The 27,606-nt window shown below is 42.0% G+C and overlaps 1 protein-coding gene and 2 long non-coding RNA genes across 3 annotated transcripts in view; 2 read left to right on the plus strand and 1 right to left on the minus strand.

The window, feature by feature from the left end:
• LOC110089166 (uncharacterized) overlaps nt 1-20,437 on the plus strand; it is a 28,537-nt gene extending 8,100 nt beyond the window's left edge. The window contains exon 3 of the long non-coding RNA XR_012086910.2: nt 12,821-20,437. This is a non-coding gene — a long non-coding RNA (uncharacterized LOC110089166). The remainder of the gene's footprint in view (nt 1-12,820) is intronic.
• Nucleotides 5,662-12,702, minus strand: LOC140706949 (uncharacterized). The gene is made up of 2 exons (XR_012086912.2): nt 10,142-12,702; nt 5,662-7,115 (listed from the first exon to the last, which is right to left on the minus strand). It is a non-coding gene; the product is annotated as an uncharacterized LOC140706949 (long non-coding RNA).
• Nucleotides 20,438-22,974: 2,537 nt separating the features above from the next.
• On the plus strand, nt 22,975-25,118 carry RRS1 (regulator of ribosome synthesis 1). The gene has a single exon (XM_072998993.2). It carries the CDS (start codon nt 23,103-23,105, stop codon nt 24,168-24,170), a length of 1,068 nt encoding a protein of 355 aa, XP_072855094.2. The 5' UTR covers nt 22,975-23,102; the 3' UTR covers nt 24,171-25,118.
• Nucleotides 25,119-27,606: the final 2,488 nt, after the last annotated feature.

The raw sequence follows: 27,606 nt of genomic DNA on the forward strand, positions 1-27,606 counted from the left end.
CAAGTGTTTTAGACTAAAACTCCCATGATCCTTGAGCACTGGTCATGCTGATGGGAGCAGATGAGAGTTGCCATCTCAAACATCTGGACTGCACATTATCCATCTTTCTTTCTCAACTGTATGTCTTTGCTAACTAGCCTCATGATTCCTTCTAAAATAAAAACTTTGATTTTTTTTTTGTCTATCAGTAAAGTAAAATGGAGCCACCTTATGAAAAAGGTGCTGTTTTTGTGTTCTCTGGAAATTCTTAACATATTGCAGATTTATATTAGTTTCCTCATTAAAATAAAAATAAAATGATGGCAGATCCAAATCCAGTCAGATAAAGACATATGCTCAATGACATCTATGACATCCGGAATGTCAAACAGAATTCTAGAGTGTTCACTGAGAAAAGAGAAAGAAAAGTGAGAGGGTACTGACCTACTTATGCCACTAACAAATGGTCTTGATAATCAACAAGGAGAAGCATCTCTTTTGCACACTCATGGGGCTCAAGAATTGGGGTGAGGTCTGATCAGACAAGTGTGGCAGCATTTTCCAGTCTGATCTAGTAACCAACAATATTTTTCTGAACCCATTATTTTGCAAGAATGAAGCAAAGCATTAGAGTAAAGCGGAAGATGTGAAATGAAGCAAATATCACCTGCATGCACTACATATTTTCATAAACAGAGAAATCCCAGAAGAAATCATGGGTTCAGTCTATTTTTGACCCTTGTTAATTTTTAAGAAAAGGACATATGATTGAGCGAGCTCAGTGACACCAGTGAAGGCAACACAGTTCAAAATCTGCTTCAAGCTATTCTCATTTCAATTAACAAAAGTTAACCATCCTCACAAGCAAATTTAAGCAGACATCCAGTTATCACAAATGGGATGTGTCTCATTTTAGAAACATGGAATTTGATGTTCACATGTTGGTTAGCAAATCTTTAACGCATACACAGTTCTATTCATAGATATAGTGACACTGAAGTTTTTGATTAAAATATTGTAAGTAGTAGTGGTATCTACCTGGGCCCCAGGAGCAGCATTTTCATGGGGCTCAAATTCACAGAGAGATTGCCTGGAGTTTCTTTGAGGGGCTTGAGAGTTTTCTATACCACACCATAGGCAGTTTCCACTGATGAAATCACTATGAACATGCTCACAGATATGTTTGATTATCCCATGGCAAGAGTCCACACCACACCTTCTAAACACTAAAATTTTCAACTAGATCACAGCCTCCCAGAAATATTATATGAATAAGAGTCAGGATGAGTTCGGAGTGCCCTCTGTTGTTTGTGTATGTGCGCATGCTCATACACCTACTTGCTCTTCTCTTTAAACAGGGATTCAGGATTGTGGAGAAGGATGGCTTGTCCGGATATGCCAGAATGTTTTTGTTTTCTCAATGACTTGATGAAAGGAGGGGAGGAGATCAGAAGGAGAAGGAAACACTTTGATTTCCAAGTCCTGTGCATGTGTTTGAAAAAGAGAGAGAAGTGGGTGGATGTGACAAATAATACTCTCTCATCTGATGTAGTCAGGTTGATTGAAATGAGAAGAACATAGCATGATCATGGGAGAGTTCATATATGTGACAATTAAAACCTCTTTGCAGGTTCCTTCTCCTCCAAAGATTCTTTCCTTTACAGTAGTAGTAGTAGTAGTAGTAGTAGTAGTAGTAGTAGTAGTAGTAGTAGTAGCAGCAGCAGCAGCAGCAGCAGCAGTAGTAGTAGTAGTAAAAATATATAAGACAAAGATCCAGTTGACCCCTCTACTAGTCTCTCTGCCTCCCTCTCCCCATGCTGACCTAAAAGGACATGGCCGCTACTATCCCTACACAAAAGAATTTACCAAGGCCATTATGAACATTCCGCTTATCTGATGTAGTGTCACATTTATTTTATTTATTCTATTTATACCCCGCCTATCCAGTCATTTTGACCACTCTAGGCGGTAGAACCATTTTAAAAATTAGGAGGGAAAGAAATCCCTCTGAGAATAGACAAGAGGTGTTCACTAGTCCCTGCTGTACTACCATACCCCACCCCACTGAAGACATCCCTATTGACATCACACACCTGCCACCAGCCCTTAGGACCAATAGTGACAATCAGACATTCCTGAACCCAAAACAAAGCAATATGAGTTGAATCACTACAGCTCATATTGAGTTGACCCCAGTGGCCAAATAAAATGCAATGGATGGCCATGCAAAAGGACCATAAAATCTTACGGTAAGCTATACATCAAGTAGTAAATTGAAAAAAATAACCCAGGACTGTGACAACTGCAGCTCAAACAGCTAGATGAATTGTAGTGTATTCAAGTCCCTAGACTTTTTGGGTCATTTGGTGCCAGAAGAACAGGCCAAATTTGAAAAGTCAAATGTGAAATGTTCATCAAATGTGAACTCAAATGTCCTGTTAAGTATGACACTTTTTGTGTTAATATTTAAAATAGGGTTTGACAATGTGCAACATAATTTTATCCATATGTTTTCCTTTGGAAACAACTTGGTCTACCGCCCATTCAGATTAAGCCAGTTCACATAGCATAGCCTTTTGTTCCTCTTCCTGAAAAGCACTACCCTGGCACCCTTTTCTATGTTGCAGGGCACATAGGATTGGAGCCTATGAGTTCTAAAGCAGGAAGGGGGAGCCTATAGCCCCCTCAGCTATTGCCCAATCGCTTTGGTACAGAGAATTATCTGAATCATTCTTTTAACACTGAGTTCCCTCAGAGGCTCACACGTATTGTTGGTTTTTCCAAAGGCAACTAAATTGCCAACAGTGTTGAGGTCTGAAAAGGGGCAATTACTACTCTTAGGAAAATAAGCTCTATCAACAACATTTCTAACCTGTTGAAACAGTACTTAGGGAAAATACGCATACTCTTTGATTTAAAAAAAAAATCTAAAGCTAGTTGTATTTGAGAATTAACAAAAATTAACGAATACCAGTCATTCACATGATTTGCACAGATATGCTCTCATAGGGGAAAAGTAAAGAGGAGGAGGAAAGTTTTTGAGAACTCATTCAAATACTCTGAAACTGCTGATGAATTTTTCCCTGATGTCAGAGAGAGGGAGATTGTGAAGCATCAGTTATTCTAAGTTAAACCTTTTGCTTGAAGAAATGTTGACTTGAAAAATGAGGTGAGTGGTTTCAATGCAGTCATTGATAGGAAATAAGGTAATAGAAGTGAGCACATTGAAACGACTCCTAAGCATTCATAATTGGAGCTGTCATCTCACTAAACTATTCCCTTTGACTTCATCAGCCCTTTTCTGTCGAGAGCAATGAAAGGAATAAAATCTACAAAGTGACAGCACTAAATCCTTTTAGACTTGAAGAAAAATAAGCTAGCCAGTGCAACAAAATTCATGCGTAAGTCTCACTGAGAAAAAGAAGCCTTCACAAGCTTTAATTCTTTTAAAATTTCATTTAAAGGTGCACAATTCTCAATTTGCACTATCCAACTGGGATAATGGTGTTATTTATTTATTTATTTATTTTTGCAACAAGGTGCCACACAACAAAAACGTTGTGTGGCACCTTGAGAGGTAGAACTAGATCATACAATTATCATATAATCAGAAGTGAAGCTGCTCCCTTCAGAGGTAAAGTCTTGTATATTTATCTTAACTTGAGCTTGCCTCAATCTGCATTTTGAAAATATGTTTTGTTTATTCTGTAATGAAGCATCAAGAAGTGGATGCATGCTGTATTTGCTTGTCTGGCTCCTCAATTCTTCAAGATTTGAAGGATTTCCATGCTTCGAAGGAAAGGTTGTAAGTGTAGGAAATATGCATTTTCCTTTAAGTTTATTTGACATTCATGCTAAAAGTTTTATTACACTATGGGCTTTCTTGTGGACCCACAGCCACTTCCTCAAGTACATTCAGTCAATGCAGCTGAGGACATGGGCCATGTTTCCATCAAAGTTCTTGCTGCAATACATCTGTTGATCTCCAAGATCTCACACAGCTCTTAGATATTTTTCCAGGATTTCACCAGGGGCATCTCCTGAACTATAATATTGTCCTTTGTGCAAGCCAAAGATTAGATTGACCAGAGGAATACAGATGCCACTGCCAGATTTCAAAGGCTTAGTCCTCAACTGAAACATTAGAACCATTCTCTCAAAGGCTAATTGACCCCTCCTGTGTTTAATCCTTCCTCTTAGTGAGGTAGTTTCCCTGCCCAGTTTAGGAGGACACATGTCCTACTTTATAGAAAGGACAGCCTTCTCTTTCCATGTCTTCTGGTCTGTTACTAACCACAGGTGTGTTCGACTGCTTCTGCCTTCATATTGGACTATGGCATGCATGGGGCGATGCATGCCATAGTCGAACAAATCTGAAGGTGACCCGGTCAGAGAAAAATGCCTGTTTGAAGGACTTTCTCTCTTTGATCCATGGGAAGGAAGAGCTGGGACCTTCAAACTGTCCATCAATGGGCAGCACTGGACTTAGACTAAGCAGGCACTAAGGCATCTGGCCACAGTCTTTCTTCTTGTATTACAGTGGGGTCTTGACTTGAGAACTTAATCCGTATTGGAAGGCGGTTCTCAAGTCAAAAAGTCTGTAAGTCAAGTCTCCATTGACCTACAGTGCATTGAAAACCGATTAATCCCGTAACAGGCCGTTTTTGTTCCATTTTGGTTTTTTTCTGGTCTGTAAATCAAATCTCAGTCTGCAAGTCAAACCTAAATTTTGCGGCCAGAGAAGTCTGTAACTCAAAAAGTCTGTAAGTCAAGCCGTCTGTAAGTCAAGGGTCCACTGTACAGTGATTCCTTAATTTGCTTTCATATGCAATATGAATGCAAACTAGTGTCTTCTGCTTTCTTTTTTGGTTGATGCGTTTCTGTTTTTCAGTGGTAGTAAAGTGGGTTCTGTTTACATAATGGTTACAGGAAACATGTATGTATGTATGTATGTATGTATGTGTGTGTGTGTGTGTGTGTGTGTGTGTGTGTGTGTGTGTGTGTGTGTGTGTGTGTGTGTGTGTGTGTGTGTACAATGAGACCTCGACTTATGAACGCCCCTACCTACAAATATTTTGACTTGCGAACTGATCCATTCGCAGAAATTGGCATCGATTTGCGAACGGAGCCTCGACCTATGAATGAAAAAAGGCAGGGGGAAAGGGTGGGAAATTCAAATTTCTCGCCCCTTTCCCCTGCCTTTTTGCCTTCGGAGGTCGAGGCTCCGTTCGCAAGTCGATGCCAATTTTTGCGAACGGGGCAATCAGCGCCTTTGGAGGTCTCTAAGGGCTTTCCCCCGACATCGGAGGAAGCCCTTTGAGACCTCCAAAGGCAAAAAGGCAGGGGGAAAGGGTGGGAAATTTGAATTTCCAGCCCTTTTCCCCTGCCTTTTTGCCTTTTTTTCTTCCCTCGGAACGCATTCATCGGTTTTCAAAGCATTTCTTTGGGAAATGGTGCTTCAACTTAAGACCGTTTCAACTTAAGAACGCAGTCCCAATACAGACTAAGTTCTTAAGTCGAGGTACCACTGTAGGCAAATTGAATACTTCTTCTGATCCCTAGAGGGACAGAGGGTTAATTTTTTTGACTGCATTAAGGGAGTACAGATGCACTGCATCGCTTATTTAAAAAAGTGGGAGTGTGAAAGTGGGAGGAAACAAGAAGAGGCAATGAGGGGCATTATTTTTCTTTTCTTTGTAACTTGTCTCCTTGTTGAGAGTATGTCCACAGATGAAACCATGTCTTGTCTCCTCCTGCTTCCAGGAGGATGTTTTCATTGCAGTTGTTAAACAATTAAGTAAACTACTGTGAAAATGAAATTTATTAATAAATTCATTTTCACCTTTTTTGTGCTCATTGCATTACTGGAAGTGATCAAGTTCTGTGCCTGAATTGCTAAAATCATTTTGGCCAGAGACCTGTGCAGAACAGAATCAGTAGTGTTGCATAACCAAAAACAATCCTGTAATACCACCTCTGTCTCTGTGAAAGGCCATCGTCTTGACACCATCAGAGGTTTCATGTGACTTTGTGTTTCTCCCATACAGTCACATCAATAGGAGAGAAAAAGACTTACCAGTACTTTTTCTGTAAAGTAAATTCTGTTACATCTTTAAGCAAAAGGCATACCTTTGGAAGTGAATTGCTCTAAATCAAGAGATCCATGTAGTCATTATCTGTTGCATGCCAAGTCACATGAGTTGGAATGCAAAAGATAATGGCTATGGAGATTTCTTAACTTACATCTCTTTGCTTCCAAATGGAATGCTTTTTGCATAATTGCACAACAGGATTCCATCCACTATTTAGTACCTTAGTGGCCTTAAGTACCGGTAGTTACTAGAGTTTGGACTACAATGACCATAATCTCCCAGCCAGCATAGTTCATGGACCGAACACCCAAAAAAGTAACTTTCAAATTCTGCAAGAAATAGAGCAGAACTAAACAGTGAACTAACAGACTTTGTTTCAGTATTAAACATGCAACATTTTTTAGAAATGAAACCAAGAATGATCCTGTGAATTGATCAATGATTTAAAATTCTAGACTGGTCAGATCCACATATGGCACTCTGATTATCCTAGAAAATGCATTCTATATCAAGCAATGGAATAAGCACATAATTTGAAATGCACAAATCATTTGTGTTACTTACTAACTACATGCTTTGCATTGTTTTACATAATTTTCCTCTGAGAGCATTAACAGAGCTTTTACTTCTGTTAACTGCTAACTGCATAGATTACGTAATAGGACATGACAAACAAAAGACCACATAATACACTAATTACCACTTATGAACAGCCCCAACCTAAGCTTGTCCCTTTTTAAAATAGCTTTCCCTTTAAAAGTCTGACATCAGCCATTAACCACACCAGACCCAGTGGTTAAAGAGTGACAAATGATATTCTCTTTATTGCAAAATAACATCAACTTGGGAACAAAAATTACAAAAACCTGGAAAACAGTTCTAAGCCTCTTCTTCAGTTACAACTCAACAGCCCAACAACACACTCTCTTTCTTCTGTTCTACTTTTCTTCTCCTCTTCTCTTTCTTCAGCCTTCCAGCAAACTCCTCCTTCAAGTTTCAGGATAAGCTGTCCTCATGCGCCACCTAGCCAATCTCCTTGCTTCCCTGTTACCAAGCAGATTAGATAGGGTTTCTATCACACCACTTAATTAAGAAGGAAGTGTTTCTATGACCTTTTCCTGCATGGTGTGCAATGGTACAAGAATGAATGACTGGGCTGTACAAACATTAATGCATAGTTTCAGTGACACCGACAGTTGCAATAAAGACTGGCTATGAAATTCATTCATGTTTAGTGAACGTTGTCGTCATTTAGTCGTTTAGTCATGTCCGACTCTTTGTGACCCCATGGACCAGCGCGTGCCAGGCCCTCCTGTCTTCCATTGCCTCCCGTAGTTGTGTCAAATTCATGTTGGTTGCTTCATTGACACTGTCCAACCATCTCATCCTCTGTCGACCCCTTCTCCTTTTGCCTTCACACTTTCCCAACATCAAGGTCTTTTCCAAGGAGTCTTCTCTTCTTTGGCCATCTCATGAGAAGAGAAGACTCCTTGGAAAAGTGAATTAGTGAACACCAATGTGTTAATAATAATAATAATCATATGCCATTAAGTCAGTTCTGACTTACCCCTATCCAGAGTTTTCTAGGTACAGTAGAGTGATTTACCATTCTCTTCTTCTGGGGTCACCCTGGGACTGTGCAGCTTGCCCAAGGCCACACAGGCTGGCTCTATTCACAGGAGCCATAGTGGGGAATTGAACTGCCAATCCGTAATCCACTGACTATCCATCCAGCATCCAGTAGATATTACCAAGAAACCATTGTCTGTCTCCTCACTGCAGCTTGTGTTGTTCTCTCTCAATCACATTTATATATTATGGAAACATTATCAACTTTTTTATTTTTGGACTACAGTTTCCAGGACCCCCCACTCAATAAAACCTTGCTGACTCTGGGATTCTCTGGGATTCTGAGAGCTGCAGTCCAAAAAGTAACGCTGAAAGTTCTGCTGTAGACATACTATAAAAGACAAGCCTGATGCAATATAGTTCATCACCTGGGTGTTCAGGGCCAGTCCTACAACTAAATAGAGGGAGGCAACCACATCCACCTTAGGCAACAGATTCTAGGTGTCATAATCTGGCAGGAAATTGTTTATTATTTAATTTCCCATCTTCAGTGTTTATTCTACCAGAAAGGCTGAGGGGTGCTTCTTCTGCCTCAGGTGTTAAATGAAATGATTGGCTGTGGGTAATTTACATCTTTGAGTTTAAAAAGGAGTGTCATTTGCTGCAAAATCAAGCATAAAAAATTCTCATGTATGTGTTCAGTAAATTCCTGTGAAAAATGGCTTTGTGTGAGCCATTAGGACGATTGTCCCTAGATGCAAGAGTTGCCAGGCCTTTGGGCACCAGCTGAAGTTTCACATAATTACTTTGTTTCCACAGTTCTCCAGACATAGACAAATCTCAGCTTGACTGATGCTGGGGTAGAGAAAATTTTGATTTCATTGTGTTAGAATGTCTTTAAAGCATGAGTGTCTGGGTCTTCCCCATTTCTCGTTGACATCAGGGCTCATGTATCTGACACAAACCTGTTTCAGCACACTGAAATTCATATGTATTAAGGGTATAATCCCAAACAGGACTAGGTCCGCTGACCACCTGTGTGTTGTAGGTATTCATCTAGGAAGTGGTGCAGAACCCTGAAACCCCAGCAAAGAAGAAGCTGCTGATCAGACAAACCTATAAGACACACTACAGCAATGGTTCAGAAATCCTTTATACATATGTATTCTCAGACTGTTTATCCTTCCTTTAAATGCAGTGAGGCAACTTAACGCATGGAGCATCAACACTGGCAAATTCTGTGCTCATTCCACCTTGAGAAGGCCTCACCCCTATTCCTATTCCGCTCAATTTTCCAGAACTGTCTGTTTCCCAAATGCCTGTCTGCAGTAGTAAGCAGCCGTGTGGAGCTGTGCTGTCTGCTTGTGGGAGCAGTGGGGCCTTACATAGAGCCCCTCTGCCACTGTGGGCAACCATGACACACTGGGGTGGTATTGTGATGGAGCCGAGCTATAGTGCTTCACTTCCCGCCTGAGGGCATGGCAGTTTCTTTCATGCCCATTTCTACACCTAGCTGATCCAAAAATAGTTCCCAATCACTGCCCCACCCCAGGACATTACAAAGTGTACGCCCCACCTCTGATTCTAAATATTGTAGAATAAAGTCGTGCTCAGTTTGGCAACCCTGCCTGGGAAGTTGTATCAGAAATGAGTTACTGCTGTTGAGGAAGTAGATGACGAAGAAAAAGAAACACTGCCTCTGATCTCCTGTCTTACTTGAGTTGGAAAGAGGACATAGTGCAGTATATTTGATGGTGATCTTAATAAAGGAGATTCCGTCCTTATTAAGTCAGTCATTTCACAGTCCCAACATACAAGGAAATGTAGAAGCAATCTTTTCGCAATAAGGGTGAAAGTCAATTCCCATGACAAAAGTGACTGCAAAAACATGTCTTGTGAGGCAATCAGCTAATAATCCTCTGAACCCACCCTTACTAATTAGGTTAGAAAATGCCAATAATGCTCTTAGATGGTTTTCACTACAAGGTAATACAGCCATTAACTCACAACTTAATGAGGCTGGCCATTGAACACTGTGTCCAAAAGTGTTTATACATAGTTAATATATGTTCCCTTGTAATAAAATAATGAAGGGGCGTGCCAGGGGGTAAATACCAAACATCAATTTGTAACACTTTACATCAGATTTCATACACACCCATCCAAACTACTGCATTTTCAATTCATACAGGATATTTTTAAATGGTAGCAGCTCACTATATTGTAAAGTTTATGAAGAAGCAATAAGAAGTAAAACATATAATCCAGGGTTTGCATTAAGCTGTCTATTGCTGAGAAAGTAAAAGCAAAAAGAGGAAGAGAACTGAGTGATAATTGATGAATGATAAGTCTATCTTCTAAATGTAAATATCACGTATATCAAATTTCTGATGCATCAAAATTTAAATGAGCCTCATAAGAAGGATGCACCTTTAACATTATAAGGCTTATAATCAATACGTATAATATAAATGACCATTTCAACATGAGCTTATACTTACCAGCCAGTGCCCTCAGGTGATGACAGAGAGGATAGCAGCCACATCCCTTGTTACATCACAAAACCCTGAGCCTTAAAAACTGCATTAGCCTAGCATGTCCCTTTAGAAGCCCAAAGACCATCGGGAGGAACAGGCTACCTCAGCCCAGTCAACAGATGGAGCCCTTTAATTGGGGAATTTAGCACAAATCCCAGCCAAAGATGGCAAGACACAGAAAACGCTGTGCCTGTCGATCTAGGAGCTCAGGGGCTCGGCAGCATAAGCGGCGTAAGAGTGGGAAGAAGAAGAAGAAGAACTGCGGCAAGCAACTAATCCGTAAGAACAATGGTAACAGCACAGTTGGAGATACTGTATTTGTGAGCACTGTTTTCCTCTGAATTGGCCATTATGAGGTCATTCTTGGTAGAGGAGTAAAGAGGAACAAAAACAAGGACAAGCCAAGAAACCAGACATTCTAAGAAGAGGAAGCTAGATTAGCACACATAACTTCGTAATCATAGTCTAGGGCAATTTGTTCTTACCTTTTGTTGCAAATTTTATTTGCTTTTCAAAGTAGATGTCGAAAATGTTTTTGAGAATCTAGCTTTGTGTGATCATGCATGTTCTATGTTCTGGAATTCTAATATTTTCTTTCAGAATCATACACTACTTTAGAATAGTGTAGCTCCATAGCAGCAGTTTGAGGTGCTTTGATTCTCAACCTAGCTTTTCCCTGGTGTCACACAAGCAAGATTAGCTCAGTCCTTATACACAGTAAGAGGACCACTTCAGGCAGCAGATGCTGAGGGGCAGCAAAGGCAGACCCTGGCTGTTCCCTACAGTTGAAAGACAAGCATTGTATATGTCAGATGGCTTCTCTCAAGCCACCTAAACTTACCTGTTGTTTCATATGCCATCTTTTTCACCAGAACTGAAGTAAGATTCAATACTGCTAGTTCATTTGACTTCTATATGTATAGGGGGAAGGGACACACTAACATTTACCTCAGGCAGCAAAGAGTTTTGGGTCAGTTCTTCAAGTAAGGATATTTCCATCATTACCAACAGGGATCCAGAAGTTCTATTCCTTTCCATATTCACAGTTTTCTCACCTTTTCAGTTCTATAAAGGGGTTTGCATAGCTGCATGATAATTAAGGATGGAAGCACCAGAAGATTTACCTGGAAGGTGTAATGCAGCTGCTAAAGGCACAGAAACATAACTAGGAAAAGACAGCAATTCTAGTTCCATTCTTCCTCAGTTCTAGAATGTGGTCTATTACACCTTCTTTTCTTTTAACTGGGGATGTTATCTGCGGAGTTTGGGAAGCTGTGATCCAAAAAAGTAACTTCTCCAAGTTCTGACCTAGCCTATATTTGCAGAGACACACCTACATTTTCTTGTAGCACGAGCGCACAGGCACAAAAAGGAGACAGTCGCATCTGAACAACATACCACACTTACTAGAATAATTGTTCATTTTTCATTTAGATTTTAATGTCAGGGTCCTTCCAAATGGACTGGAGCGTTAACATTATTCTGCATACTTAGCATATTCCCATCATCTCTCAAACAAAGTAGGTAAGGAAAGTCCTATGCCCTACCTGTTATCAAAGCAAGCAGCAGTTGCATTTTAGCCCCCAAATATCAGAATCGTTAGAATACTTTCCCCACTGGGGGAAAATCATATTCACATCTTTGTGCTAGGAAAATAACAAAAGACCATTTTGATCCTAGTTCTAGCTAACTAAAGGAGAGATGCTGGGAATCATAGCTGCCCCTATCTCTCATGAACAAAGGCAAAATGTCTGCTCTCCAAGAGAGGTCAAGGGGGGAAAAAAGTAGGAAGTGAAGTGACATCAAGAGCCTCAAGAAATATTAGTCCAGGGTGAAGGAAGTAAGAAGAGGGTAGAACAGATCAAAGACAGTACGGGGACCCAAGGACATCCCTATCAATCTAATCCTGCCCATGCAAAGTCATTTATCTTTAGTTTAATCTGGGTTGCACCCAGTCACCTCCAGCATCATTTATGCTCCATGAACAGTTAGTGAATGAGATTTGTCTAATGCTGTTTAGTAGCATGATTTTTTCCTCTATGGTACCACACCCCCCATTCAGAGAGCAAAGACAAAAGTGGCCTTATGGACAAACCACCCACGGTCATATTTTAAAAGAAGAGAGTGCTTTGTTACATGTTGGCAGCTTGGATTTCATTTGCTCTGTGAGTGGCACGAAAAGAAAAAGATAGAAAAAATTTCATCCCATAAAAAATAATTGTGGGACAAAACTATGACTTTTGGATTATATACAAGTATCCCTGAGATGTATACAGTATTTGATGAGATAATGTGATTGGTCACTGCATGGAAGTGTCTAAGATGTTTGTGAGGAAACATATACAACATTATGGGGAACTGCTTATTTATGGCCTTCAGCACAACAGCATCCTATTATTACCCTCCTAGAACCATTCAGGAATGGAGGGAGAGGTTACAGAAAGGAGGAAACAGCACAGTCACATGTTTACATGTAACACATCCTTCATGTGGCAAGAACAATTCTGTTATAGTTTCTGAAGTAGTCATCCTGCAATCAGTGATGATTCCACCTAAAACGTAGAGTTAATCTAAAATGTTCAGTAAATTGGGGAGGGAGGTTCCAAAAACAAACAAAATTTGTTTTGTTAATGTATTTAACAGGATATGTTCGTATTACAACCACCTGCCGTTACAAGAGGAAGTAACCTCTGGTTTCTGACTTGTCATGAAAACATTTGTCTCATTATCATACCATCCACAACAAAGTCACCTGCTTCCAACAATGAACAATTGTGACCAGTGACCACCACATGTCATCAAACAACGAAGAGACCATCAGAACATCGGAGAGTTGCTGCAAGATCTTGGAGCTGCTGCTTTATGTGAGCAGTAATGGTAGCTTCTCAATACAAGTGCAAAATGCATCTATTGTGTGATATATTCTCTAGCTTAAAAAGGGATGTGGAATTCTACAAGACTGGTCCTACTGTTAGACCATGAGGTAATTGCTTGAGACAACTAATTTTGACTATATTCATGAAAAGACAGCAAGTTGTTAAATCATTGTTTATTATTGCATTTTACTGCAGGGGAAGGACAGAGGTGTTTCTCAAATGTTCTGCAGCAGGTACCATAATAACTTGACTGTCCTTGAGCACTATGACCTTGACCTGGGGATAGAAGACTGTCATATGCTGCTTCATGTCAGACAGCAAAATATTTTGGGCTACGCTTGCCAGAATTACTGGAAAGCATTTGATAAACCCTTTGGTTTTTGTTTGTTTGATACTTAGGTTAAATAGAGCCGTTCGTTCCTTATCTGTCTGACAGACTGTCTTTCTTGCCCTTTTTCTCATTCCCTCTCTACCCTACTTTTCACCAAATCACCTTGCAGTTAAAACAAACAGGCTTAAATTGTTGGGTTTTGTATGTTACCCTCAAGAGTATTTAACTATTTAAATATAGTTTCCAGGAAATACTAGAAACAACAAAACATATTTTCGAAGGCCCCCAATTACTTCATTATTGAAAGAAGGGGTAAGGAATCATTGGCCCACTACATATTTGGGATTTCATCTCTCATCTTCAAGTCAAGATAAGTTGACTGAGGAATTATGTGAGCAGCAGCCCAAAATATCTGGCAGACCAAAACTTCTGTGATTCTGCTCTGCAGGCACAGTGTGATCATGGATGTGAAACTTTCTTCAGTACCAGTGCTACGGAGACTTCTGTGAATGGCTCAAATTGCAAATAAACCGTATTTGCACATTGAATAAAAGACAATGTCCACATTTTATCTTTTAATAATAAAACAATATATTATAACATAGAAATTGAACCACAGTGATGTCAGAGATGAAAATATCTAGATTTTTGGACTACAATGCCTGGTGGCCAGGCTGATTGGGGTACTATGGGAGCTGTCATTATAAAAAGTATGCTTTACAATTTCTGAGTCATGTTACCTGACACCATTTTATCCAAGCATCCACATACCAATTTGAATAACATAATCATAGTCTGGTCATTGTGTTTTTTACTATCATACTCTACTTGCAAAAAAAGCATTATCTTACAATTTTTGGATTTGTATTTGATCAAGTCAGAACCTGATAGAAATGAAAAACAAGCAAAAGTAACAAACTAATGAGCTTTCAAACTGACACCACTCCTTTCCTTCTGTTGCTCACCTCTTCTACTCTGCTTTGTGAGATATACATACAGTACACTGTTCCATAGAATCATAGAATAATAGCATTGGAAGGGGCCTATAAGGCTATTGAGTCCAACTTCTTGCTCAACGAAGGAATCCAAATCAACACAGAGTTAATAGATGTTTGTCTAATTTTCTTTTGAACGCCTCCAGGGTTGGATCACATATCACCTCCTGAGTTAGGATGTTTTTCTTGATATTCAACTGGAAACTGGCATCCTGTAACCTGAGCCCATTATTACATGTCCTGACCTCTGGGATGATAGAGAAAAGATTCTGCCCCTCCTCTGTATCTATCTTTCATGTATTTGAAAAATGCTATCATCTCTCTCCATATCATATTTTTCTGAAGGCTAAACATGCACAGTTCTTTCAGACTTTCTTCACAGGTCTTGGTTTCCAGTCCTCTGCTCATTCTTGCAGCTCTCCTCTGAATTTCCTCCTGGTTGGTGATACTTTGGACAAGCACAGGTTAAGACTTAAGTGAAATTGACTTGAACCCATACCAGCAGAAATCTATAGCCTTCATCTAGTCCTTCAGCTATTCAGCTTTATTACTAGCTGAATCATGCACATAAATATGTAATAGGTTGTAAAATCATTCCGGAAATACTTAAAATGCTTAATTTAAATTGGGGACAGAATGCTCAATGTATGAAAATTAGATACTTTCATTTGGACAAATTGAAGAAGAGATTTTAAATGAAAAAGCAAAAAAAATGAAAGAAGAAATCTACTTTTTCTTGAGTTGTATTCTGTTCAGCATAGTTATGAAGAATGATGACTTGTTCAGTCGTGAAACTATCTCATACATTAACTCCACAGAGAAAGAATGTGCTCCAGATCAATGCTCACTGCAAAATAATGACATTTACTAAACCTATAAACCCTCCCACTGTCGTGAGGCTCCAATACCCATTAAGTCTAGCTAGCAGCATGCATACTCAAGGATGGCTGCAAATTGAGCACCACATGCAACAAGTAATTTGAATTGAGAAGGGGAAGGATGGACAGGCAAATAATCAGATGGAACCAAACATCTCCGGTCCATCTTGTCTTCTGTGCATAATTATTGATTGCTACATAAATTGATATTCTCAGGTTTTCTTCCTCCACCTCCTTTGTTAGAGACGGGTGGCCAGCTCCCCATGTCATGTCCGTAATGGTTACCAGTAGGAATTGGCTTCAGTAAGTAATGGGTGTTTGCTCCTTCATTGTCCCTGACTAGATTTCCAAAGATAATGCAGCCTACTTCTCCCCCTCACTTTTTTTTGTCTAATTAGGTAAAGGTTCCCCTTGACATTTAGTCCAGTCGTGTCCGACTCTAGGGTGCAGTGCTCATCCCTGTCTCCAAACTGTAGAGCCAGCATTTGTCCATAGACAGTTTCCGTGGTCACGTGGCCAGCACAACTAGACACGGAATGCTGTTACCTTCCCACCATGGTGGTACCTACTTGCATTTACATGCTTTCAAACTGCTAGGTTGGCAGGAGCTCAGACAAGCGATGGGAGCAAACTCTGTCACGTGAATTCGATCTTATGACTGCTTGGTCTTCTGACCTTGCAGAACAGAGGCTTCTGCGATTTAACCCACAGCGCTACCACGTCCCCTTTTGTCTAATTACCAATATACAAAATAATTCCTCCTGTTCAATAGCCAGCTGTACGTTCCTAACCCAACTGGCTATGAATGTTGCTTGAAACAAGCCTTGTCAAGTTGACGGAATTTGAGACCATTTCAAATCAGGCCAAAATGTCCTTTAGACTTATCATAAAACACATTACCCAAAATCCAATTGATGTATTGAGCAAAAGTAAAAGAAATCACACAGTGATTTTTTTTTCATCCTCTGGCATACTTACCTTCACACAGTCAAGCAACTTATTGTGCAACCAATTTTGCATACAGAACTTGCCCACTCACATGAAGGATAGCCCGCTGAAGAGTATCAAAGTAGGTTCTCCTGTCATATCATTACAATGGGAATGAAACAAATATTTCTATGAGCAGGATCATTTTTTAAAGGGATGCTTATAATACAAAGTTACACTGCTCTGAATGGTAGGAGGTGATTAACCAGGATTTTCAGCTGGGAATATTTGAGTCACTGTGTTCAAATGAAGACCCATGGCAGATTGTGTCTTACAGTAGAAGCCAGTAGGAAATCTCAAAGAAACCTCAGCCATTTTTTAAAAGAACAACTTGCAGTTTTCTGTTTTAATGTACTGCTATGGTAGATGAGTTCATATGGATTTTAAACATGGTTCAATAATTTCTCCATCTCCAAGGCTACAATCAGGAGACAGTAAGAGATATGGTACGTTAGACAGTTGCTTGCGTAGAAGCTTAATTTAGAATATAAAGGCCTCACATTAGCTAATTTTCTGATTGTACTATCTTGTAGTATAAGTCTGTCTCCCAAGACATCTAAATATCCACAATTTGCTCCCATACCAATTTCGCTAATCATCAAAAGCATAATGAGAATGTACTTTTGTCCAGGCCATATTGCACAGCTTGAGCAAATTGGAGCGAAGGAAATGCAATCACTCAAATCATTCATTCAAGATGTTATTCTCCTCCTCCTTCTACCCTCCTTCCTTTCAAATTCTCTCATAAGCTTTTCTATGACTCCTCTCTTACTTCTGCTTTCGACAGACTTGCAGGCTTGTAAAGGTGAAGCATTGTTAAGCCTGAGTCAAGAACAGGGTGGCCACCTGCCCTCATTTACGTACATAGGCCTGCATTTGAAGGGCTGCCAGAGGAAAATCCTCCTTTTGAAGGTGTCCTCTATTTGAAGCGGCACCAATTGAAGATCTACAACCCTGAAGCTGTCAAACCAGACAAGCACCTGGCCAACAATCTCAATAGGAGTACAAGGTAGCCATCCACTATATTTCCCAGCGGAGTAAGATGCGTAAAAATAATTTCTAATTTAAAATCAATTTCTAATTTTGCCCTGTCCATATATATCAACACATGCAATTTTATGCAAATCACTGTCCTCTTGTATCCTTTTTGGTGATGAATAAGTATGTACCCTGCTGCATGAAACATCAATCTCTAATCTGTTTCCCAGAATCCTGTCACTATCCCTCCTGCTATCCAAGCCTGGGGCTGATTTTCTGCTTGATTGTAGGATCAGACTTTAGAATGAAGAGAGAGACTGCAGTGCATGCACCACCTGACCAGGAAGCATCCACCACAGATTGAAGTCCAGGGGCATAGTATAGAAGTCCTGTAAAATTTCAGCAAGTCATATAAGACTTCACCAGATCTCATGAGAATTTATACACAAACTCAGGCATGGGTTACTGCTGACTGGAGCTTCCTCCAACAATCCTAAACTCTGCAAAGGGAAAATCTTTGGGTGGATAACTGGGTAGAGAATGGGCCTACACTCTGGCACCTACATGCTATGCTCCACGTTTCCTTAGAAAAATAAATGTGTCAACTTGTGCCAAAGGAAAGTAAGTTTATTTGCCAAGCAGGTAGGCAGTTTGGGTAACACAGATGGAGAAAGCAGCATCTCTTCCCAGCAAGCAATGACTCCCTTCAGGAAAAAAAATCATTTGGCACACATGAGGGGTTAAGGGCAGGATTTCAGTTGATGTGGGAACAGGGTCACACCACACAGAGAGGGGAGAGTTGTAATTTATTTTCCCAGTCACACACATGCCAAAAGCACTCCCATGTGGCAGTAATGTTTAGGGGAGAAGCTCCCATGATTTCCAATAGGGGGGACATGTTCTTTCTTTGGAGGAAAGATACAGCAGGGAGCATAAAGACCTGGGTGGTAGAAAGAGAAAAGTGGGAAAGTGCAATAATTGCCAGCCTAAAATGTATTTATCTAACACAGAGGTCTCCAAACTACGGCCCGCAGGCCACATCCAACCCTGCCTTGCTGTTTTTCTGGCCGTTCCCTTCAGCCCATGCACATGTGCATGGGGGACGGGCAGGAGCTGCATCCATGCATGCATACAGTGTGCAGGCATGCAGGTGTGCATGCAGCTGTGCATTCTTTGGCCCTGAAAAATGTTGAAAATATACGATGTGGCACTCATGCTCAAAAGTTTGGAAACCTAGCACACTGTAAAGGTTAGTGCTGGGATGAAAGTGTATCTGCAGTAACACATCTGTAGCACTTTGATATGCTTTAACAGCCATGATCCCATACAGAGGAATCCTGGGACCATTATAGGAACTCTACACTAACCGTTCTTCATTCTCCTTCCCCACCTTTTTTCTTGTGTGTAGGGCAGAAATTGACGTGCTTTATATAAATAATAATTGCATGCTGTCAAGTTGATTCCAAATTATGGCAACACTTTCCAGAGTTTTCTAGGTTTAGAGTAACAGCAGTAGTGTACCAGTCCCTTCTTCTCTGGGCACTCCGAGACCAAGTAGCTTACCAAGGTTTCACAGGCTAACTTTTCTCCCAGAGGTACAATGGGGAATCAAACTCTTCTAAACTTCTGGCCCCATAGCTTGATATCTAACTCACTGAGCTATCCAGCCGGTAAATAAATAAACTAGAAACAAGGGGAAAGTATGCTTTGGTGGTGTTTTACTTTACTGAGGTCCGTTCACTATTTTATGGTTTTTCAGACAACCGTGCTCACTAACTCAGTGGTTCCCAACTTTAGGTCTCCAGATGTTCTTGCACCACAATCCCAGAAGCCTTCACCATTAGCTGTGCTGGCAAGGACTTCTGGGAGTTGCAGTCCAAGAATCTTTAGGGACCAAACATTGGGAACCACTGTTCTAGTTGAACGGCTGTCCAGTTCAGGTCCAGTTTTTCAATAACGAATCATATGGAAGGGGAGCAGAAGCCTTGGAAAGGCCCATAAACAGCATATCAATAGCAGACTGAGCAAGCGTACAGCTCACCCAGTGACTGCCTTTCACCATGTGGTGAAAAGTACTGTGTTTCTGTTTAAAGTGGAGTAAAAATTACTAAATATTCTTGTATACAAATAAATTAGCAACCTCAAATATGGATGCTAATACTCCCACACTATGGGAACTTACTGGGAGTACCTAGTGCTCAAAAACAGAAGAGAGCAGAAGTGTTCATCCAAGATAGTCCTCCCTGTTCCCATTCCAAAGACAACCAATTTCCCCAATCTTGACAAACAGGATTTTTGCAACAACTGTCACTTTATGAATACTACCAGTATGACAATTTATTTCATATCAGTCCTCCAGCATGGAACCTAAGACTGCACGCACGTTCCTGTGCATACTTACCTGGGATTAAACATCACCAAACCCTGTTGAAATCTGTTCCCTAGTAAACATACCTAGGCTTTCTCCCCATGGGATGTACAATGCATTTTGTAGGAGACCATTATGTAACTGTAATGCCTCCTCTGTGAGGAGTACCATATTTTTCTGATTATAAGATGCTACTTTTTTCCTAAAATCATTACTGGAAATGGGGGTATTTGTATTTCTATACTGTAACACTCACCCCTCCCTAAAGAGAGTATGAGGTTTGGACAGGGAGTCACTGTTGGCACAAAACTACCACCTTTATCTCTAAAGTTGGTCCTCTAGGCCTCAGGAGTGCGTAGCATAAGTCCCATGGACAAGCCTAACCTTAAAAGAAAAACCTTTGCTTACTCTCCAAGTAATTAAGCATTGACTTTGTGCTTCCTTAGACAACACAACAGCCCTGCAAAGTAGGACCTTTTAAAAATCACCACTGGATTTAGATGTGAGCCCTGCTGTATCAAAGACAAGTCTTCTCTTTTTAAAAGTATTTGTTTTTATTAAGAAAATAGTTTTATTAGTATACAGTTGTTGCGCAAAAGCATTTAGCAATACATATCCATCAATTTCAATGGTTAAATAAAGCTGCTATTTTTAGATAAAATAATAACCTCTAAAATCTCTAAGTAATCATTTTGCTTCTAAGCTGGGCTATTCCCTCCTCCTCTTTCTGGTTTCAAAAAGGCAAACTGTTTTTCTTTGCTACATCCTGCAAAATATTCTTTGTCATACACCAACCAACAACAAAGAGAACTCTTCACATATACAAAGCAATCATTTTTCTACATGTCTTGGCCCTCCCCCCTGACACTTCTTAGCTGGTAACCAATTAATTACAAGAAAGTTTAACTCAACTCTTCACCCATAATTCACACACATTCACAGGTGGCTTATCTCGCCTGCAATTCAGAGGTATGCATGTTTGGTCTTCTTTGAAGCTCTCTTGGCCTTGCCTTCTTATCTTCTGTAACAAGCTTCTTCGTACCAGGCAACTCTGCAAAAACAATCTTGCACATTCCATTGCTTTTAACATCATCTCATACAGAACTTAACAGACTCCATCTTCTTTATGTAACTACAAGTCCTATCATTTCTCAATATTGTTACATATACAAATACAAATACCCCTTTTGATTTGAACTGGGTATAGCATTAGAGATGGATGTATTCATATTCATATACGGATACCCACACACAGGTGGAGATAACAAGGGGGCCGGATAGCCAAGCCACTCCTGGGCAGGTCGAAGAGTGGCTCAGCGATCGCAATCTCTGGAGCGATAGGATGGCAGCGCGGACCCCACAGCATTAGCGCATCAGTGAGTGGACCGTCTGGACCCTCGTTATCTCCACCTGTGTGTGGGTATTTGTATTAGAATATAAATACCATCTCTAATCATTATACTAAAAATTGAGGGGCATCTTTTACACGGGAGTAAGCTGAGAACAGTATTGATGGCTCCAATACTTTGGCCATCTCATGAGAAGACTCCCTGGAAAAGACCTTGATGTTAGGAAAGTGTGAAGGCAAGAGGAGAAGGGGACGTCAGAGGATGAGATGGCTGGACAGTGTCTGCCAAGCAACCAACATGAAAGTGACACAACTACGGGAGGCAGTGGAAGATAGGAGGGCCTGCGTGCTCTGGTCCATGGGGTCACGAAGAGTCGGGCACGACTAAACAACTAGACGACGACGAAGCTGAGAACAAAATGGCCTGTACCTTACCTCTGTAAACAGGCTTCCTTCAATCACGAGGCTTAGCTGCCTCCGCTCAGGAGGCTTAGCTTCCTACAGTCAGGAGACTTAGCTACCTCCAATCACCGGCCTTATGGAACTGATGTCAGCTGATGCTCAACATACCAATTCAAAGACACCTCATTGGAAGTGGAGCCTATAGGCTCAGATGCAACAGGGACTCGTAATGTCCAATGTTCTGAGCCGAGCCTGAATACTCAAAGCTAAGTTTTCAAAGCTAAGTTAGCTTTCGAAACAGCTAACCTAATTTTGGGGCTTAGAAGGGAGGGTCTTATAAACAGGAGTGTCTTATATAAACGGAAGGTAACTGCATACACTTTCTTGCAACTGATATTTTTAGTCAGAACTAGAGATGGGGGTATTTGTATTTGTTTATCCCCGCACAGGTGGCGTTAATGAGGGTCCAGCCCCACGGGGCTAGACGGTCCACTCACTGATCCGCAGCAGACGAAGATGGCACAGTTCTACAAATGGCTGCGCAACACGCGATCCGCTTGCCACTTCTGGCCAGAGGCAGGACAAGCCTCTCTGCAAGGTTGAAGAGTGGTGAGCGGATCACGCACTGTAGAGCCATTCCTAGAATCGTGCTGTCCCCATCCGCGGTGGATCAATGAGTGGACCGTCTGGCCCCATGGAACTGGACCCTCATTAACACCACCTGTGCGGGGATACTCCTATAGGAATACTGAGCCCCCATCTCTAGTCAGAACCAACGATTAAACCAGTTGGCAAAGAACAGTACCATCTACTGGTAACTAACAGTACTGTTAAAAATGGATGATTTGAAATAAAGGATCACTTCAGGACGGGCTATTTTAAAATAAGAGTATAAACTGCAACTATTTATTCTGCAAAGCATGCATTGCTGCTGTACATATGGGGATTTTACAAGTAACAATTCGAAATAAAAATAGAAAAAGATTTTAAAAAGTCAGATTTTTAACAACAAAAGTTTCTAGAAGGCACACATCCATGAGTGCAATGTGCCTGCAGAGCAAGGCACACGTAAGAGTACAACCCGCGGAAACAGACATATTTATCCGGGAGGAATTTCTTATGAGTAACTAAACCTCGTATATATCATAGTTTCCTAATGAGGACACTTATAAACGCTGCGCTGCTCCCCGTCCATTGCATTGCACGTTTGCTTTTTTTCCTTCTTTCGTTTAACCGCTGGCAATGGCCGTGTTTGGAAATATACCATCGCGCGCGCACACATTTCAACTGAAATCCCGTCCAGACTTTTTAAAGGCAAAACTACACTCCCCCGAATTCCACATATTATTAGTACGGTACGGTATTTTCAGTCTACATGATAAACGCACGAATCCTTTCACCAGTTATTTTTCAAATCTTTTTTCGACCCCACCACAGCAAACAAGGCTGCTAAACTAATCGTCTGCTTTCCACATTCCAAGATGTAGGACCCTCACAACCAAGCAGGTCCCGCCCACCAATAGCCCGGCTGACTACAACCCCCATCATGCAACGCTTCATGCGCACAGCATGCTGGGAGCTCAGCGGCCTGTGTAGTGTCTGCCCTCTATGGTAAGAAAGTCGCGCCGAACTCACATCCGGCGTTTTCGCCCCGGAACCTCTCTCTTTGACTCTTTAAGGAGCCGGTGTGGAGAAAGAGACGGGGTAGACGCTCTGGTGGTGGCTGGCACGTGGAGGGAGATACGTAGCAATCCGGCGGGGAATGGCGGCCTTGTCGGTGGAGGAGTTGCTGGCGCGCGCCGAAGAGCGCGAGGCGGAGACCCAGCGGAGCGTGATGGTGCACAAGGAGCTGGACTTGGAGTTCGACGTGGGCAACCTGCTGGCGGTCGACAAGAACCCCGCGCCGCGCGGCGTGGCGCGAGAAGGGGCGCCCGCCTCTCAGCGCGAGGGCCACCTGCGCGCCCTGGCCCGCGACAACACGCAGCTGCTGGTGGGCCAGTTGTGGGCGCTGCCGTCGGAGCGGGCCGAGGGAGGCGCGGGCCCTGTCGTGGCGCAGCTGCCGGAGCCGACGACCCGCCTGCCGAGGGAGAAGCCGCTGCCCAAGCCGCGGCCGCTCACCCGGTGGGAGCAGTTCGCCAAGCTCAAAGGCATTCGCCCGACGCGGAAGAAGCGCGGCACCTTGGTCTGGGACGAGGAGGCCAAGGAGTGGCGGAGGCGTTGGGGTTACAAGCGAGCCGGCGGAGACCCTTCCCGGGACTGGCTCCTGGAGGTGCCGGACTCGGCCGACCCTTTCGAGGATCAGTTCGCCAAGCGGCGGCAGGAGAAGCGCGAGAAGGTCGCGCGCAACGAGCTCAACCGCCTGCGGAACCTGGCGCGCGCCCACCGCGGCGGGGCCGCCCAGACCTTGCACCCGACGGGCCACCAGGACCGGGCCGAGCTGGGCCGCGTCGCCGCCCTGGCCCGCGTCTCCACCGCCTCCCGCGGCCGCTTCCAGCCTCGACTCCCCAAGGAGCCGCCGACGCCTCCCACCGTCACTGGGCGCGGGAAGAAGCGCCAGTTCAAGCCGCTCTTGGGAGACCTGGAAGGGGAAAAGAAGAGGCAGCTGGAGCTGGCCCGCAGCCTGAGCAGCAAGAAGGCCCCCCTGGACCTGACCCGGGCCGTTAACAAGCAGCTCCGGGAGGAGGAAGCCGAGGCGGCCAGCGCCAAGGGCAAGAAGCGAGGGCAGCGCGGCAAGAGGGCCCGACGGCAGCAGCTGAGGCCCGGTGGGGCCAAAGGCAAACGGGGCGGAGGGGCGGCCCGAACCGGTGGCGGCAAGAGGAAAAAGAAGTGAGCCTGCCTGGGGAGAAGGCTGGCCCAAGTGGCGGACTGGAGCCCTTATCCTCGAGTTGCACTTCCTCTTCGGGAACTGAATGCCTCCCCACAAATTATCCCGAGCCCCCGATTAATTACTGACGGGGTGCTAATAAGAGAATGCGGCTCTGACTTTTTGGTGCATTTTTCTACAAATTCGACAGTGGCCTTAAATTTTTTGTGAACTTTGTAGAGCCTGGGAAAAGTGGGATGTGAACATAGGCCCTCTAAATTAAAAAACGGAGTAGGAGTTAGTCCATCTTAAGTGGAGTTGTTGACAAAAGGCAGTAATAGATTTTACTGCGTAATTGGACAGCAGTATTAGCATAAATCCTTGAGTTAAAAAGCGTATATGATCTGGTGGATCGTATAATTTTACAAAGTTTCAGGTAGTTGTGTTCATTTTTTAATCCCTCAGGTTATTTGAAATGGTTGAAAGTCCAAAGAATAGTGGAGAGTATGTATGGGACTGGGATAGTGAGAAGTCTCTGTTCTGTAAAAAATAAAATCTGATGCAGGCACTTGATGTGCAGATTTGTAATGCTGATAGTGTAACAGATTTTCAGAGTAATATATGACGTTCATCATGTCCAGTCCCAGTGCCAGACTTCATAATATAAGCCTTCATGCCTACCTTTGACCTCAAGGACATGTATTTTCTGAAAATCACAGAAGAAAAGACAAAAAGGGGTGGGGTTTTTTGTCTTTTAAAAAGGATGCATAAGAAGATGCAACTTGTTGAGAATAAGATCTACAGGAAACTAAATTCTACTTGTGTTCTGTGCCTATGGTCACAAATGAAATGCAGTGGTTGAGACATTTTAATAACCAACGTGAACTTTAAATGAACAGTTTTTCTTTAACCTGTTACATTGGATATTTTCTAATTAAACTGTGGAGAAGTTGCAATAAAATGTAATGGATTCAATCTTTGAATGCTAAGTCTTGTACATTATACAAAGGTCCTGTTGAACTTCATAGAGCTTAACTAATGAGTAAATACCATCAGGATCACTGTATTTTGGTTCATGAAATGGGTAATCAGTATTGTTTCCTTAGATGTATGCAATGTTCTTATTATTTTTCATTTGTAGTTGTTTGCAATGGTACATACTATTTCCTAGAAATGAGCCCACTTAACTCCCTGGAGTTTGCTTCTGAGTAGATACATTATGGCTGAAATCTCGTTGCTCTGTGTAGCAACTTGTCACTAGAGTAGGCCTGTTGAATCAGTGACAGACTTGGTGAATCAATGCTAAGTTCCAGTGAGTCTAGCTGAGACTTGCAACACTATTTAAGCCATAGGTTGCAGTATTAGTAACGTTGTTTCCAGTTCATTATTGTTAGGCTCCCAACTACAGTTATTCCATACCTATTTTATTATGCAAATATTGGTAACCATTGTGCCATGAGGTTTTATAACAATTTTTACACAATAATGGAATTACATATCATTTTATAAGAGATTGACTTCAAACTGCAAAATTGTAAATAGAGCATCTGTTCCAGAAAAGCTAAAATTTCAATACTTCTTTAAAGTACAGATGTGCCTCGCTTAACGATGTTAATTGGTTCCAAAAAATCACTGTGGGAAAACATTGTTAAGCGAAACACCATTTCCCATAGGAATGCATTGAAAACCGGTTAATCCGTTCCAATGAGAACGGATTACCGTCCTTAAGCGAAAATCCCCATAGGAAACATCGCTAAGTGAAACAATGTTTCCCCCATCGGAAAGCTATTGAAATATATTGAAGCCAACTCAATGCATTTCAATGGCTTTCCAATGTCCGTTTTCGCTCATTTTTTAAGTGTCTTAAAATGTTTGAAACCTGTTTTAAATGCTTGGAATAGGTAGTGCACCTTGTGAAACCTATGCACATTTAGTTTGGCTTTGTTCTGAGTCTTCATTAATTTTTTGTGATTTTTTGTTTTCCCCATTTAAATTAATTGAACGGACAGTCCAATGCTTTTCAATGAGGGAAAAACAAAAAATCACCAAAAATTAACGAAGACTCAGAACAAAGCCAAACTAAGTGTGCATAGGTTTCACAAGGTGGACTAACTATTCCAAGCATTTAAAACACGTTTCAAACATTTTAAGACAGTTTTACATGAGCAAAAACGGACATCATTAAGTGAAATTCCCCCATAGAGAACATCGTTAAACGATGCAGAAAATTCCTCAAAGAAACCCATCGCAAAGCGAATACATCGTTAAACGAAGCAATCGCTAAGTGAGGCACCACTGTAAGTAGTTTCTAGGAAAAAAGGAACATTTAATTAAGAGCAATGATTTTGTGCCTGTTGTGGTTGCAGTAGAAGGCATAGCTAAGTGGTAAAACCCAAGCATGATAGGCAGCAAGTACAGTGGTGCCCCGTATAGCGAGGTTAATCCGTTCCGGATTAACCCTCGCTATACGGAATCATCGCTAAACGGGTAGGGGAAAGGTATTGGAACGCATTAAACTTCATTTAATGCGTTCCAATACCTTCGTTACTTACCCGTTCAGCGAGGATTCCAGGAGCTGGCAGCCATTTTCGCGCCTTCGCTAAGCGAGGGCAGGGCGCGAAAACGGCTGCCGGCAGCCATTTCCGGGCTTCCGGCGGCCATTTTGGAACCGCCGATCAGCTGTTCGGCGGCTCCAAAATGGCCGCCGCAATAACCGATCTTCGCAATGCGGGTTTTCCCCATTGCGAAGATCGGGTATGTTTCCGTATAGCGATCCCGAAAAAGGGATCGCTATACGGAAACATCGCTATACGGTGCACTCGTTAAGCGAGGCACCACTGTATTCATATTCACAACCAGACAACAGTAGAGTGATCTTTGTGGGGCCCTGACCAAAGGACATGGTGGCGCTGCGGGTTAAACCGCAGAAGCCTCTATGCTGCAAGGTTGGAAGACCAGCAGCCGTAAGATCGAATCCACACAACGGAGTGAGCTCCCGTCGCTTGTCCCAGCTCCTGCCAACCTAGCAGTTCGAAAGCATGTAAAAATGCAAGTAGATAAACAGGTACCACCTCGGTGGGAAGGTAATGGCATTCCAAACTGTCTTTGGACAAACACTGGCTCTATAGCTTGGAAACAGGGATAGCACCGCTGGACTAAATGTCAAGGGGAATCTTTACAGGCTGGCTAAGGATAGACTGAGATAGTGCACCTTCACAAGATTAGGAGTGGCAATCTGGATCCTCAGCAGAGCTTCCCAAGAGTTCCCATCCGGTCCTTTCCATACCTGCAGATGCAAGGTCATCTGTTTATATATTTAGCACCTTTTTTCTACATAAATTAAGGCATAGCCAATGAAGTTTATCTCCCACAAATGTCTTATGTGATCAATATCTACATTTTACTCAGAGTACTTAGTACACAATTGTGTGATTCAATTCTGATTTTAAATTTCACTCAATTG

The sequence above is a fragment of the Pogona vitticeps genome, chromosome 4, assembly GCF_051106095.1.
Source record: "Pogona vitticeps strain Pit_001003342236 chromosome 4, PviZW2.1, whole genome shotgun sequence".
In the NCBI taxonomy this organism is placed as follows: domain Eukaryota; kingdom Metazoa; phylum Chordata; class Lepidosauria; order Squamata; family Agamidae; genus Pogona; species Pogona vitticeps.